The 16,056-nt window shown below is 36.4% G+C and overlaps 1 protein-coding gene across 1 annotated transcript in view; it reads right to left on the reverse strand.

Annotated features, from left to right (window-relative positions):
• ryr1b (ryanodine receptor 1b (skeletal)) overlaps positions 1-16,056 on the reverse strand; it is a 119,463-nt gene that overhangs the window by 22,761 nt on the left and 80,646 nt on the right. The window contains exons 73-81 of the mRNA XM_044120336.1: positions 14,903-15,073; positions 14,065-14,124; positions 12,198-12,332; positions 11,998-12,110; positions 11,816-11,912; positions 10,740-10,846; positions 10,604-10,655; positions 9,577-9,639; positions 868-967 (exon numbers count right to left, since the gene is read on the reverse strand). Of these exons, the coding sequence (XP_043976271.1) occupies positions 868-967; positions 9,577-9,639; positions 10,604-10,655; positions 10,740-10,846; positions 11,816-11,912; positions 11,998-12,110; positions 12,198-12,332; positions 14,065-14,124; positions 14,903-15,073 (898 nt within the window). The remainder of the gene's footprint in view (positions 1-867; positions 968-9,576; positions 9,640-10,603; positions 10,656-10,739; positions 10,847-11,815; positions 11,913-11,997; positions 12,111-12,197; positions 12,333-14,064; positions 14,125-14,902; positions 15,074-16,056) is intronic.

Here is a 16,056-nt window from a genome sequence, read left to right on the forward strand (position 1 = left end):
CAGAATATTTAGCACACTTAGCTTCCCCTAAATTAATTTCCTGGATAAATTATGAAGCGTTAATTTAATGGTTGATTAGTGAAGTTCAATATCTGAGCTGATGTTTTTTGAAGCTGAAAAATAATAATAAAATAAACTTTTCTGGCACAAAAAGTGCTTTTGACCAAACTAAAAAAGAAAATGTATTTGTTTCAGTCACTTCGATGCCAACAGGTGTGATTTTCATTTCTTTTTACAAATAAAAATCAGAAAAAATGATTGTCACTTGGTCCATCACATAAAATCATCAGGTGTGAAACATCAATAATCACTTATGAAAGAACAGGAGTCAGAAATTATGAGTGAAACAAGCAGAGAAGGACAGAAACTGTCCTCAAGTAAGAGAAGCACTACTTTCATATATTTTTACTCAAGTAAAAGTAAAAAGTATCCGTCCAAGAAATTACTCGAGTAAAAAATAGTATTTGGCAAAAGTACTGAGCAACTGATCAAATTATTAACCATTTAATATTTAAAAATTACATCAGCAGACAGACCAAAATATAAAGTTAAGTGGAAATTTTGGTATGTTAAGGACCAAAATGACAATAATTCATATAAGTAACACGAAATAACAAAATCAAAGAACAGAAAATAGTTTAGTTTTTTTCAATAAAAAAAACTTATGAAACTTTAACAGAAACTGCAGGTGTGAGTCTGTGTCTGGTTAAAACATGTTTGTTTTTCACTCAGTGGGTAGAAAATTCAGAAATTTTACTCAAGTAAAAGTAAAATAAAAGGTAATCTTTTCAAAAAAGTAACTGAGTAACTGTAGCTGGTTGCTAGCAGTACGCGCTAGCAGCGCACGCTAGCGCTAGTAGCGCTGACCTTTGCAGGCGCTGATCATCTGCAGCACCATCTCTGCAGCCCCGCGGTTGTGCAGCCGGGACTGCTGGTACAGAAGCCTCTGCTTCTCCATTTCCTTTTCCTGTAGAGCAAAAAGAGAAGAAGAAGAGCTGAAACCCCGTCAACTGGGTCTGCACTGCCCCCCACACTCACACACACACACACACACACGCATACACACGCATACACACACACACACTTGCCTTCACACTCTGACCCGCTTTATGAAGGCCTTCCTGCTAAAACTACATCTAATGTTGCATCTTATTTACAGACAAATGTAAATAAATCACTTAAATTTCGCCTAAATTAACAAGTTAGTGCTTAAGCCTTGATAAAATTGATCTTTCCTAGTAACAAACTAAAAATACAATATTATTAAATCGCTAAATCAATTTTCACTTTAGAGAATGAGAAACGTTTGATTAAATATTTTATATTTTAGATATGCACATTGGTTTGGATGCTAAAGGTTTGTTGTTTTTAATCTTTAAACAGTAACTAAAATCCAATTTTTTTATGTAGATAAACTTTCTAAATTGTATGACAGCGTAGAAAGGCCTAGCTAAGAAAAACAAATAAAAATAATAAAATTCCGAGTAAGTCATAAGGTGTCGTAGAATTACAAGAGTAAAATTGTACAAGAATATAGTTGAAATAATATGAGGATAAAGTCAAAATAACTTGAAAATAAAGTCAAAGTATAGCAATACTAGAATAATGTTGTAATATTACTAGAATAAAATAGTTTCATGAGAATAAAGTCAAAACAATACGAGAATAAAGTTATAATATTAACAGAAATAAGAGGTAATAATACAATAAAATCCTACGAGAGATAAGTCATAATATTACCAGAAAAAGCTGTAATATTATTAAAATAAAATCATAGTTTTACGAGAATAAAGTCGCAAGAGAATGAAGTTGTTTTAATATGAAAATAAATCAGAATATTGCCAGATTAAACACATCAAAATCAGATTATTCTAACTATTTTCCTTTATTCTTGTAAGTTTTTTCTAACTGTGGCCTGATACATAAAACTGATCCTATAAGGTTCTTGCTTTATGCTTCTGTGCAAATGGAGACACTTTGGTGTAAAAAACTAAATATTTTGCCTCAGTGCTGCCCTCTGTGGGTTGAGCTTATGGCTACTGCATGTTAATTTTCCCATTGGTTAAAACGGCAGAGCGCCCAACGTTCCCACCTGCAGTCTCCATAAAAAATAATCACATTATCAATAATGACACACACCTCTGCTCTCACACAGTGTGTATTAGTCATGGAGGCAGTTATTATTCCAACTGTTGACATTCACCAGAGGAGCAAACACTCGACGGCAGCCGACACTTTGCCCCAGAGCATAACACACACAACACACACACACACACACACACTCTCTTCCACTTCATGCAACCTCTGCTTCCAACAGAACGGTGGACGGTTTTCTGCCTGAACGTGCTTCAGTGACTTCATCCTGAATCGGTTCTTTATTGGTAAATTATTAGAAACTTTGGAGCTTAAAGAACTGAAAACATTTACTGCAGGTTTTGTTGCATCTTGATGTTATTTATTAGACAAACAGCAACACACCGCCATCACTGCCGGGTATTTTGGACTAGTTTCCAGTGCAAATATCTTATTACACTTGAAATAAGACAAACTAGCAAGTAAGATACACAAGCATATTTTAACTCAGTATTTTTTGCATATTGACAAAAAGTTCTAGTTCCACAGATTATTTCACTTATAAAATGGGAAAATGTCACAAGTGGCGAAGATCATTTCAAAAGTTCTAATTAAACTAGAACTTCTTTTAAATCAATATTACGCAATTATTTACTTAAAAATAAATAATACTGTGATTCTTCAAACAGTTTAGGATAGATTTATGGCCTATACAAAACATCTCCATTACTGTTTGGTTTTTTTTGTGCACAAAATCATTTCTAAATAATGAGATTTTAATCTGCTAAATTCGGCCTACTATTAGCTGTGTTAGGGCACCATGTCACTTTAAATCCAAATAAGCTGCTGCTGGCCACGCCCCAAACTGAACGTTTACACTCACATGTGAAAATGGCTGCAAACGGATGCAAACATCTTTGAAAAGCAGAAGTGGCGCCCTCTGCACAACCAGTGAGAATGTAGCAAGCGGTTTCTGAACGGTAAGTCTACAGCAGCAGCCATTGTACAGCAGTAAAACCAGCTGACCAAACGTGATGGAGCTCAGCTTGGGTTGCTAAGTAACAGAAGTGCCTGCTGATTTGTAGAATGGGGTATTAAAATTTTGAGAATTAAGGCGTTCAAGAATAAACCCAAGATATTGTGAGAATGAAGGAAAATATCACAACTGAGTTGAATTTCTAGACCCTGAAAGAATCGTACCTCTAGTTTTTGGATGGTAAGTCAACAACAAAACACTTGTCTGTTTCTAGCAGCCTTTGTACAGAGCATACAGCGGTAAAACCACCTGACCAAACATTCTGGAACTCTGCTAGGGTTCCTAGATAACGAGCGGAGCTCTGCTGGGGTTGCTAGGTAACGAGCGGAACTCTGCTGGGGTTGCTAGGTAACGAGCGGAACTCTGCTGAGGTTGCTAGGTAACGAGCGGAACTCTGCTAGGGTTGCTAGGTAACGAGCGGAACTCTGCTAGGGTTGCTAGGTAACGAGCGGAACTCTGCTGGGGTTGCTAGGTAACGAGCGGAGCTCTGCTGGGGTTGCTAGGTAACGAGCGGAACTCTGCTGAGGTTGCTAGGTAACGAGCGGAACTCTGCTAGGGTTGCTAGGTAACGAGCGGAACTCTGCTGGGGTTGCTAGGTAACGAGCGGAACTCTGCTGGGGTTGCTAGGTAACGAGCGGAGCTCTGCTGGGGTTGCTAGGTAACGAGCGGAGCTCTGCTGGGGTTGCTAGGTAGCGAGCGGAGCTCTGCTGGGGTTGCTAGGTAACGAGCGGAACTCTGCTAGGGTTGCTAGGTAACGAGCGGAACTCTGCTAGGGTTGCTAGGTAATGAGCGGAACTCTGCTAGGGTTGCTAGGTAACGAGCGGAACTCTGCTGGGGTTGCTAGGTAACGAGCGGAACTCTGCTGGGGTTGCTAGGTAACGAGCAGTGCCTGCTGATTTGTTACGTTGCATTCCGGAGGTTCTTGAAACAGCTCATTTTGAAGACAGCAAAAAATATTAACTTACAGCCACAAATGTCTGGATGGTGCTTGTTTTAGGAGCAGTATAAATTTAAATTGAAGCACAAAAATGTGAAAAATCTGAATTGTATGTGTTACCCCCCCATCCTCACCCCCCTTTGAAACAAGCTCCTATATGTCGTTGGAAAGTTACGTTTAATTTGAGTTTGTCTTATTTCAAGTGAACTAAGATAGTTGAACAAGAAAGTAGAGAAAAATACTTGGTGGGACTTTCTGTTTCTGCAGTGATGGAATCGGGTGTTAAACTGTAATCTGCCTCTCTGGTCCAGGAACCATCCTGTTGACAAAAGAGGTTAGCCAGCCTCACCCTCTGCATACCATGCATATGAAACCCCTCCCAAAGCACACAGAACTACATCTACCCCATCCCTCCACCCTGCCCTCAAAAGTCTGACATGATTGAAGACGCTGTGGATTTCCTCTGGTTACAGAGCTCCTGTTTCCTTATTTGTCTTTTATTGTGAAAGGTTAAAGTGCATGTCTGGATGTGGTTTGAAGTGTGAGCTTGGGCTTGGACTGTGCAGGCTTTTACTGTAGTCCTTGGTGTGCACAGAGAGGGAGACCTGTTAGCTGTCCAGTTCAAACTAAAGACAAGTCTGTGTTAGTCATCAGTGGTTCGGACTCAAAGTGGAGCTTCAGGACGATAAGGGCTGAAAACACCTGGGTTAGTGGGTGAGAGTTAGGCTACGTTCACACTGCAGGTTTTAACCAGCAAATCCGATTTTCTGTGAAATCCAAGTTTAAATTTTTTTTTTTTTTGCGTTGTTCACATTTCCAAATACGGCTCTGAAAAAAAAATTAAGGGACCATTTAAAATGATCAGTTTCTCTGATTTTACTTTTTATAAATATTTGTCAGTAAAATGAACATTGTTCTTTTATTCCATGAACTCCTGACAACATGTCTCCAAAATTAAAAACAGCAAATTTAGCATTTATTTGCAGAAAATGAGAAATGATCAGAATGATAAAAAAGAAGCAGCGCTTTCAGACCTCAGATAATGCAAAGAGAACAAGTTCATATTCATTTACTAACAACAATACTGACGTTTTAACGCCAGAAGAGCTCAGAAATCAGTATTTGGTGGAATAACTAGGAGGTTTTCAGTGCAGTGGACTCTTTGTTTCTTCCAGAGCTTCATATGCTCACATTCTCTACTTAAGCAGAAGTTAAAGATACTTGTATAAAAAGTACTCTAGTAAAAGTAAAAGTACAGGTTGGACTGTTTTGTTTAAGTACAAGTTCAATTTTCACCTTGAAGGATACAAAATGACGTCCAATAAGTCAAAAATACTTAAAGTTCGAGTCATAAAACATATTGTAAACTATAAACCAAAAAGTTAAAACCAAATCTCAATCAGGATCATTTAGATTGCACAAACGCAGCACATTCGTCACTGTTCATTCTGTGAGCCAAAATCATAATAATCATAATATCTCCATCCATGTTGTTTTTCTCTTAGTGTTTTCTTCTTCTGCTTTGCTTTGGCTGCATCCAGCTGAACGGTGAAATACCAACACTATAACACTCTTTATGCAGTCAGTGTTTTTTTTCCATTATTATCAATGTCATCATGGACGTAACAAGAAGAAAGTAAGAACAATTCTCTTAAAATGTAGGGAGTAAAAACAAAAAGTCCTCAGAAAGATAAATGCTCAAGTACAAATACCTGAAAAATCTACTTAGTAACAAAGTACTTTTATTTATTTTAGTTTATTTTTTTACTCTGCATAAATGCGACCTGTATGTGTTCTCCAGTGTGAACTGAAAGTGCCCTGCGTGCGCAGTAGAGGGCGCAGTAACGTCCCACAGAGAGCGTGCAGAAGCAGAAGAAGAGCTCGGTGTTTGTGGAAGTTTACAATTTTAAAGTTGAAGCACATTAACAACTTAATCCTCATCATCGTCCGCCATGGTGGCTGTTTTTCTTCCTGTTTGTGCGCATCAGGACCAGATTCTTGTCGGGTATCAATGACGTTCGGGTCGGACGAATGCCACCTGGCCGTTCCGATCCAGGTCACATTAGGACCACATATCCAATCAAAAAGTCAGATCTGTGTTGTTCAGACTGTCATGAAAAGATCCAATTCAGGCAAAACAAAATGATAGAAAATCGGATTTGTGTGACTTCAGGCTGAACGTAGCCTAAGACGTGTTAGCCAGGAAAAGGAGGTTCAAGTCAGGAAGTGACTTGTTGCAAATGCACAAAGTCAACACAGTAATAATAAAACGGCTCGTTTCACTGTTAATAAGTAACTGATATGTTTTTACTCAACCGGGTTACGAAGGACAGCATTACATTTTCCCATCTGGTTCAGATGGAAACAGTAAAAGTTGTGTCTACTTAGCTTTTTTTAAATGATTTCAAAGATCCAGTGTCTTCTGAAACTCCCTGAAAATCTCCACAACCTTTAACTTTTGGCCTCCCAGCAAGCAGCTTATATGTGCAATTTGGAGGCGCGCGCGCTTCTCTAAAGAGATCCACTTCGCTTGTGGATCTTTATGTTATGAGAGAATATTAGGGCCAGACTAAGAGACTTTTAAAATAAAAATTGCAACATTAAAGTCATAATGTTAGCAGAATAAAGACAAAATGTCAGAAAGACAATAATAATAATAAAATTGATTATTTAAAGTTCTGCTGCTGATAATAATTTGATGTCGAGCTGTTAAATATAAAACTAATACCAAAGTATAACTTCATGAAATGCTTTAAATTTTTAAACATAATTTTTTATGTAACTTATCATAAAATTACTACTTCATTCTACTAATATTACAACTTTAATCTCTTGAATTTCTGTCATACAGTTTGACGTTTTCCACATATTACTAAGATGTTATTCTAATAATTTTATGATTTTATTCTCATATCATTATTACATTTATCATGCATTATTACAACTTTATTCTGGTAATATTATAACTTTATTCTTGTATCTTTATAACTTTTTATTTGTATTATTATGATTTTATTCTCATAATATAATTTTTGTCATAAGACTTTTTCTTACTACAAATTTAGTAATCTTATACCTTTATTCTTGTATTATTACAATTAAAAATATATATTAATATTGACTTTAATCTAATAATATAAATTTTTGTCGTACGTCTTTTCACTTATTACTTCAGGCTTATTTATATATTATAATTTTTTTCACATTTTGCTGCGATTTTATTGTCATAAAATAATTTTTGCCTCGTATTATTACAACTATTTTCTTGTATCATTGAAGTTTTTCTCATAACATTGTGACTTTCTGCATTATTATAACTTTTGTCACAAATTAATACGACTTCACTCTCATTATTACTTTATTCTGGTAATATGACTATTTTAGTATTATTACGACTCTTTTCTCGTAATACTGACTTCTCTCATGATATTCTGACTTTATTCTCATATTTTATTGTTTCTTTTCTTAGCTTGGCCCCAATACTCTGTCCTACTATACACAAGGATTTTTATAGTATATGCATTTTTGTAGAAAATATTTTTCCACAAAAAAACATTTTCTGCCAGAAAAAAAAGCAAAAACGTTCAGACACAAGCCCTTGCAAAACAATTTTTTTTTCAGTACAAATTTGTGTGATGCTGTCCTTCTAGAAAAGCTTGGATCAGTAGAACTACACAATCACAGCGTCCGAAACTGAAATCATTAAAAGGCAAATATCATATTTCAGGGTCAAATAAAAACTATAAATATGTTGAAAGTATGAAACAAATAAATTTCAAAGGCCTTTCCATTCATTTTAAAAGCCAATAAGTAATTTCAAAAGCATCTTTTAAAGTTTCCTTTAAAAAAAATAAAAACTTGAGGAGAAGAAATTGAACTGCTGCTTAAAAAGACTTCAAAATAAGAGCATGGGTATAAATGTCTAACTGAAACATTCTTCACAGTCGATGACCAAAACTTCAACACCGACGTCAAACTTTATTCAACTCAAAGTAAATTCAATTAGCACTTTGAAACTTTTTGGGAAAAATTCAATTTAGTGGAAGCAAAGGCTGCTAGCAGAAGTGCTAAATGCTAAGTAGAATATTAGCTCTGCTATTAGCGCATTAGAGGTGTGCTAACCATGTCTCTCATCAAAAAAATGTTTCATTTAACAATTATGAACATTTTCTTACTACAAAATCTTCTGCTAATTCTGGGTTAAATCGATAATTGCTTTCGCTTAGCTTAGCAGATTAGCTTTAGCATTAGCTCACTTTTATTCTGTGTCTGAGCTAAATGAAGGAGAGAAAGTTCGTATAAAGCTCTATTCTGATTGTATTAGAGTATTTTAACTATTTCATTAATATTTAAAAATTTTATAATATTTAACTATTAAATATTAAACTCAATTCAATATTTGAGGAATTAAATTGAGTTTTTAGGACGAAAATTAACCCTGTTAATGGGAAACTTACTCCAAACTTTAGGGAGTTCGGATGAGAATTAGAGTAACAACGTTGGTCTGAAATGGAGCAGAAGCTAAATGCCCTAAAGTTTTTAATTACAGTTTTTGTCACAAACAAACATTCATTTTCCTGCTGTGTTGAACTACAGATAGTTTTCTTAATGCAGGCATTCTTAAACATTTTCATAGGGTGCTGGTTTAATAGGTCTCCGGGCAACTGTACAATACAATAAGATAAGGCTCTCCTTCTAGATGGCTAATAGTTCATAGATATGCATCTAATTCATCTCAACACTTTATGAATCATTAATAACTGTTAATTGTGCATTAATTAAGGGTGATAATGAGACTAAATCTACTGCTTTCCTGCCAGATCAGTTCATCTTTATATTTTATCTATATTTGTTAAACTAAACATTTCAGACCACATTGTAAGCATGTAATTTTTTTAGCATGTGGTCTCCTTCTCACCCTTATTTAACGGATAATAAACAGTTATTAATGATAAATAATAAATAGATACTATTTATTAGCCATCTGTAAGTTATTGTCATTCATATTATGAATTCAGATGGTAATGCACTGATGCCTGATTCAGGATTTTTATGGTGAAAATTAATATTACTGTGGTAGAAGTTGTGAACAGATGATATCTGCCTTTAATGTGGTTTTCTTTAAGTTCAGAAACTGTGATTTGGTAACGACTCAGAGGTTTGTTTTGCTCTGGGCGTCACGTTGTTGTTGTTGTCTTTAGCTGCACCTTCTCTCTGCACTCAAGTCATGCAATTTAGGAACGTTTTGAACCAACAACACCGATCCTGCCGGCGGTCCAGCAAAGGCATGCACAGGTCAGTCCACCACTGCAGGAGATAGACGAGTGGCGTGAGTGAACGAAAAATAAAGAATAAAAAGAGACGGAAAAAAACAAAAAACGAGGAATATGCTGTGGTAGGAGTTTTGCGGTGGGGGGTGTGCTGAGTGTGATGTCACGGTGAGGTCACTCGGCGCACGGGGAGCGGCTTCTCCGCTGACTCCCCTGTGTCCCCTCCCCTGGTCCCCCCATACCATCTCTGTCTGCCGCACCTCAAAGGATGGCTCCTCCCCCTCCTGCTCTCCCCCTTCGTCCTCCTCACCAATGTGACAGCTCTGCAGGAAGACGGCGGCAAAATCAGAGCCTTAATCATAATATGTTAATTCATTAAAACATCAGTTTCTATCCATTAATGGGGTCTTTGACGTGTTTACCACCAATTTCTCAGAACAATAAAGTAACTATTACCCTCAGTTGTTAAAAAAAGGCTTTATATATCAAATATGACTTAAAAGAAATTAAACTTCTTTTATAAATTATGCTTCCTGATATTGAAAGTGGGTCTCCTGCACTATAAAAAACCCACTATCTTACCAAGTAATTTTAAAGAAAAAAATTTTATACACTGGAAATGAAACAAAACTAACTCATAAGTAAATTTTCAGCATGATGTAAAAACTTGTATAAAGTAAATAATTCCTTAATATAGCTGAAAAAGTTCTGGTTCAATACGCAGAATATTTCACTTATTAACATTTTCTCCATGTTGTAACTGAAATAATTGGAAGTAGAAGTAGGTTTTCCATCGATAATAAGGAATTATTGACTAAAAACAAGCTGCTATTTCTTGCGGAGAAGTTATTATAAGTTATTTTTCTCCTATTTTATAAAAGTAACTTTTCAGCCATTGATAGAAGTTTGTTTTAAGTAAATAATTTCTTGATATTGAAGAAAAAGTTCCATTTCCACTGGCAGATTATTTTACTTACTACTCGAGAAAATTGTCTTGTTAGAAGTGAATTTATCTGCCAGTGTAAAAAGTACTTTTTTAAATCAATATTAAGAAATTATTTGCAGTATTTTCCAGACTATGGAGCGCACCTCACTATAAGCAGCACTCACAAAGTTTTTAAAAAACTATATATACCATACAGACCAAACGTTTGGACACAACTGTGGGTCCAAAGTTTTGGTTTGTACTCAGTCCTGATTTCCATGAGGGAAAAACCCATAAAAACTAAAAAATAAGTTATTTAACATAATACTGCCGCTGTGATGAGAAGATTTCATCAAACGTACCTTTGCCATAATATCAGCATAAGACATGTAAAGACGGTCGACTTCAAGTTTCCTGGAATGATAAAACAAAAATAAACAGAAATAAGGAAGATGGACCGACGTCTTCAAAAAGGCGAAAGCTGAAACCCGGCCTCACAGTTTTTCTGTCAGAGCCGTGCGACTGAAGTGCAGAATCAGCTGATGAAGAGGATCCGGCTTTGTCTCCGTCTCTTCTTCCTCCTCCTCCTCTTCCTCCAAGGCTTTCTGGTTTTGGGAAACAACAGTGGTTCTAAATGAGAGCGAATGTTGGTTTTCTTTTAGCTTCGCTTGGCCCACATGGTGAGAAACGATTACTTCCTGTGGACTCTGTTGACGTTTTGAACTTCACCAAATCTCTAAAGTTTTTCAGTGTTTTTATTTCATCCTGGCATCCTGTGATCTGGCCCAGCCCAGAAAGTGTTTTCATTAAGAGAAATTACGAAAAACACGTTGACGTTTGGGACTTTGCCATTTGTACCATTGGGAAGCTACAATAAAATAATCAAATGTGTTTCACCATTTCTCAAAGACTCTCTGAAAGAGTTAAAAGTGCTCTATAAAATGAGAAAATGCTCTTGATCTTTCAAGAATAAAAAAACGAATTAAGTAAGAAAATTAGGAACTTTATTCAGTTATGTAAGACAGAAGAAAGTTTCTTCTGATGCTGAATGCCACACGGTGAAGGTGGTGCTCAGCGCTGCGCCCCGCGCTGACTAACTGCATCTCAGCACTGAAAATTAAATTAATTACAGCTAACAGAAAATCTTTCATTTTGACAAAACAACTCAAATCTATTTTTCTTTTCTTTCCCTTCTAAATTACAAATATTTGTGATATGTTACTAAAACACACAGCATTTGTTGTGTTTTGATTTCCATGTGTTTTCTACCAACAGAAAGCTTAAAAAATCTCTAGATAACTCAAAATGCCCAGAGTTTACTTTTTATCGTGGCCAATCACATTTTCAAAACAGCGCCACCTTTCACATATGCTGTGGTATTGCAAGAGCAATTTTAAGTTAGGTGGTCTGTGAGTGTTTGCTAAATGTAGTTCTTAGAGTGAAAAAGTCTGAGAAACACTGACGTAGGTGAATCTACATCGTTGTACATTTAATGTCTTTATGTTATTTTTAAAAGTTTCTGTTTTACACCTGATGAAGAGGATGATCTTCATCAGCTTTGAGAAGTTACTTACTGACAAGTCATCGATCATCTTGTCTTCAAACGAGTAGCCCTCCGTTTCCAACCAGTTGCGCTTGTAGGCGTTTAAGAACATGTTGACGCCTCGGTGCCTGCGACAGACGAGTTAAAGGACTGTTGATCTGCTGAAACGTCTGATAAAACGGTGCTTTCGTTCAGAGCGGTGAGGATTGTTACGTTGGGATGTTGTAGAGAGGCGTCATCCTGAAACACGCCACCACAGCTCTGCGCCGCTGCTTGGACAGCAGCTTGTGCCACACCATTTTCTTCGACTTGTAGGGATGCTCAGTCTGAAGAACAAAAGCAGACAAAAGCCATTTTTAACTTGTTTCTTTAATAGTTTTCCCCACAGCCGTGCGAATTGCAGCGACACTCACCACCTCGATGTGGTAAAGGACAGCAGAGACCTCTTGTACTCTTTTTACCACTTTCTCTGGATCTTCGGCGTCTTCTGCCTTTCCAGACATCTCCTTGTAAAGAGCCATCTGCCAGCGCATCGCTGGATCCTCCACCTGGACCCACACAGGACAAAAAACAACAATGTTGTCAAGGTACGGCTTCTTGTCCTCAAATTTAATCTGAAAGGTCACCCGTTATGCTTCCTTGAACAGTTTAGGATGGCTTTCTCAAACTGTGATCGCCCCCTTGTGGTCCATCATCGGGTACTGCATGTAAACAACCATTTGTGAGCTCAAACTGCTGCACACACAGTTAGCTTAGCAAAGGATTATGTTTAAAAATAATAAAGGTCAAATGGCTTAAAGCGGGTCACTCAGAATAAAAACTGAAGATACCAGTGGAAGAAAACAATGTCAGGTTTACTTAAATGATCGTCATTCACCAGAGATTTGATTCTTTTGGACGACTCTGTCATGAACGGGTTTCACCTGGACAGAACTACAACTTTTGTTATTTTTATTCAATTAAAAACCATTTAGTAGATAAATATAAATGCTGGAAAGGGGTGGATTATTTTAGATTTCATACAGAAGAGGATTTTTGTTTCTGCCAAAGCAACTCAAGTCTATTTTTCTTTTATTATGCTTCTAAATTGCATATAGACCTAAATGTAATTAATGCACAATCATTTGTAGTAAAGAACAACTTCTTTTTTGATTTCTGTGTTTGATAAAGTTTTAGATCCACACTTTCAGAATCTGTAAATACCTCAAAATGCCCCCGACATGTTCATTGTTTTGTTGTAGTCAGTTATATCTACAAAACAGCATGAATGAACAAAGAAAACAACAATATGTCAGTTAATATTTTAATTTTAGCATGGGCAAAAATTTTATTTTTGCATGGGCATTTTGGAGTTAGTGTTAGTTAGCTAAGAACCAGTTAACCCATTTAACAAAATGGGTTAACTGGTTCTTAGCCTGAAGACGTTTGAGAAACTGATCAGTGGGCTAAACAAAAACATGTTCATCACATTTTTCGCACTAAATTCTTCAAATTCAAAAATATTTTAATGATCCAAAGGGAAATTAAATATTGTTGTAACTCAGGTTAATTCAGATTCTTCAAATGGTTATTGTGGAGCATCTAGTATCTATCCTGTTACTTAATGAGATTTTAATTCAGTCAGTAGCTCAACACAAAGTGCTGGAATTTTGCTGGCGTTGCTAGGTAACGGGCTGGCGTTGCTAGGTAACGTTGCAGTGCCCAATCAAATGTATCTCAACAGTTGGAAGGTTTTTGAAATGGCTTATTTTCCAGACATATTAACACGTTTGCACTCTCAAAAACCAAACAAAACAAAAAAAGATAAAATTTTGTAAAGAACATCTGCCTGTACAATTGGATTAAATCAAAATTTATTTTATTAACAAGATTTTAAAAATATCAACTGTCGAGGGGAATTCAAATAAATACATAAAATAAAAATAAAGAAGTATATCTGAATAAATATAAGATTTCATAAGAACACATAGAAACAACTAGGATGTTAAGGTTTTAAATTAATTAGCTGTGTTTCACACCTATAACTATATATATGAAAAGCATTTCGTTTTTCATTTTTATACTTTGTAAAGAACTTATTATGCCATTTACTGTGAATAGAAGGCACATAAACTGAAATTAATTAAAATACATTATTTACACACCATTTAAATTAAACTACTACAATGAATGGAAAAGGATGTGATAGATGCAAATGATTTAAAACAGTCTCTGTTCCACATCATATTTCACATCAGAGTTTTCTGAAAGCCACCTTACAGTCAAACAAAATCGACTCACCTTGCCTTGCAGATGAAGGTTGTTCTGCAAGAACTCCCTCACCTCTTCATCTGTGTCTTTCTAAAAGGTAAAACATTGGAGAAAACTTCAACACATCATCATTATGAAGACTGCTGGTTATTTAAAAGTATTTACTCTAAAAATATAAAGCATTTACAGAGCCTGTTTTCTTCATGCTACAAAATAAAGCTAAAAAGTAAACACACCTATTCCTGTGTTTCCACTACAAATGTTTAAATTTTTTTTGCTAATGTCGAAAAAACAACTTTGCAATCGCAATGTTTCTATTAAATAAGAAATTTCTTCTTTGCAAGTGAATCTAAACGTGAATCTCGTCTTTCTCCTTTTTGTTTGAATGTTTTAGGTTGTTTGAACCTGACATTTTCAACAAGACATATGAGCTTGTTTTAAGTCAATAATTTCTTAATAATGTAAAAATTTCTAGTTCCACTGGTAGAATATTCCACTGCACCGTTACCTAGCAACCCCAGCCAAACCCAACTCGTCACCTAGCAACCAAGTTCTAGTTACACTGGCAGATTATTTCACTTTTAACATGGGAAGAATGTCTTATTATAAGTGAAATAATGGAACTGAGTTTTTTACTTAAAACAAGCTCATGGTGCTGAAAAGTTACTTATAAGTTAGTTTTGTCTTAATTCACAATATTTGGACGAAAAACTATAAATACCTTGTCAGGTTTTGTGATTTTATAGTGTATTTTTTAGCTGTTAATTTTATTTATGAAACTATTGTAGTACAGAAGGAAGTTAACATGGCATGTTTACAACAACATTGTTCCATAAATAAAGTCAATTAAATTCAGTGAACACAGTACCAGTGAGTATCTGATCTTAGCCAGATTGATGAGCTCCTGGTCAGCAGGAGAGCACATGTTGAGTCCGATGGGGAGCATCTTCTTCAGTGCCGCCACAATCAGGGAGGTCTGCACAGAGTAGCGGTCCCCTCGTTTCTTCTTCTTGCTACGTTCCTGCTCCGAGCCTCCAGACTGAAAAGAACGGCAGGCCAGAGAACGTACGACTGGAAAACTGAAGAAGCTCGAAGGAAACAGACGAAGCTAGGACGGAAAAACTAACACAAAACTAAACAGGACGAGGCAAGAACGGAAAAACTAACACAAAACCAAACAGGACGAGGTGACAGACTGATACACAGAAACTGACATGAGAAACGACATGCAGACAAAGTGAATCGACGTGTGTAAACACTTTTTCCTGCCAACATGAACCGTTCCCATTCAGTTTGGTTCATTGCTGCTTCAGCCCCAACTGCTAAACACAGCTCAGCCTTACTGTTAGTAGTGTGATGGACAACGTTCCCTACCGACAGCTCTGGAAGGTTCCCATCCTCACATCTCTGCTTAGTTCGCTTTAAAACTCCAGTTTGCTTACCTAGAAAGTTCAGTTTGGTGGACCAAATAGTGAACTCTTGTCCACTTACAAACCACAGTCTCGCTGTTCGAATGCATATATAAACATCAAGCAGCCCGGAGGCCGCTAAAAAAGCAGGAAGTGGACTAGAATGCAAGGCATTCTGGGTAAATACAACCAAAACAATCACGCTAGTCCAGCACTAGCAAGAGAAACGGCTTGTGGTTTTTTTACCAGACAAAAGAGAAATCCTACAACCGCTAAAATCTGACGCTGTTTCCTGACGAAGAAAGTTTCACTCAGCGTCTTCGTCAAAGAATTTCACGTTATTTTCTTTCAGTGTTTCTTGATGCAGCGCCCCCACAGGCAAGGAGGGCAACAGGTCTTTCAATTCGTTTGGATTATTGGACTCAGTCAGTGTGAAAGAAAGAACTGGCAGCTGAAAATGTAAAAAAACGGTTTAATTTTGGTCCCCAGTCGAACAGAGTCCACCGGACCATCAGATGTGAAAACATCCTTAAAAACAACTTTCCGTGGAGTCGGGTAATAAACATTGACTACAGTAAGGACTTTACATATGAAGACATAAGATTTAATTAAT

The sequence above is a fragment of the Gambusia affinis genome, linkage group LG06, assembly GCF_019740435.1.
Source record: "Gambusia affinis linkage group LG06, SWU_Gaff_1.0, whole genome shotgun sequence".
Taxonomy (NCBI): Eukaryota; Metazoa; Chordata; class Actinopteri; order Cyprinodontiformes; family Poeciliidae; genus Gambusia; species Gambusia affinis.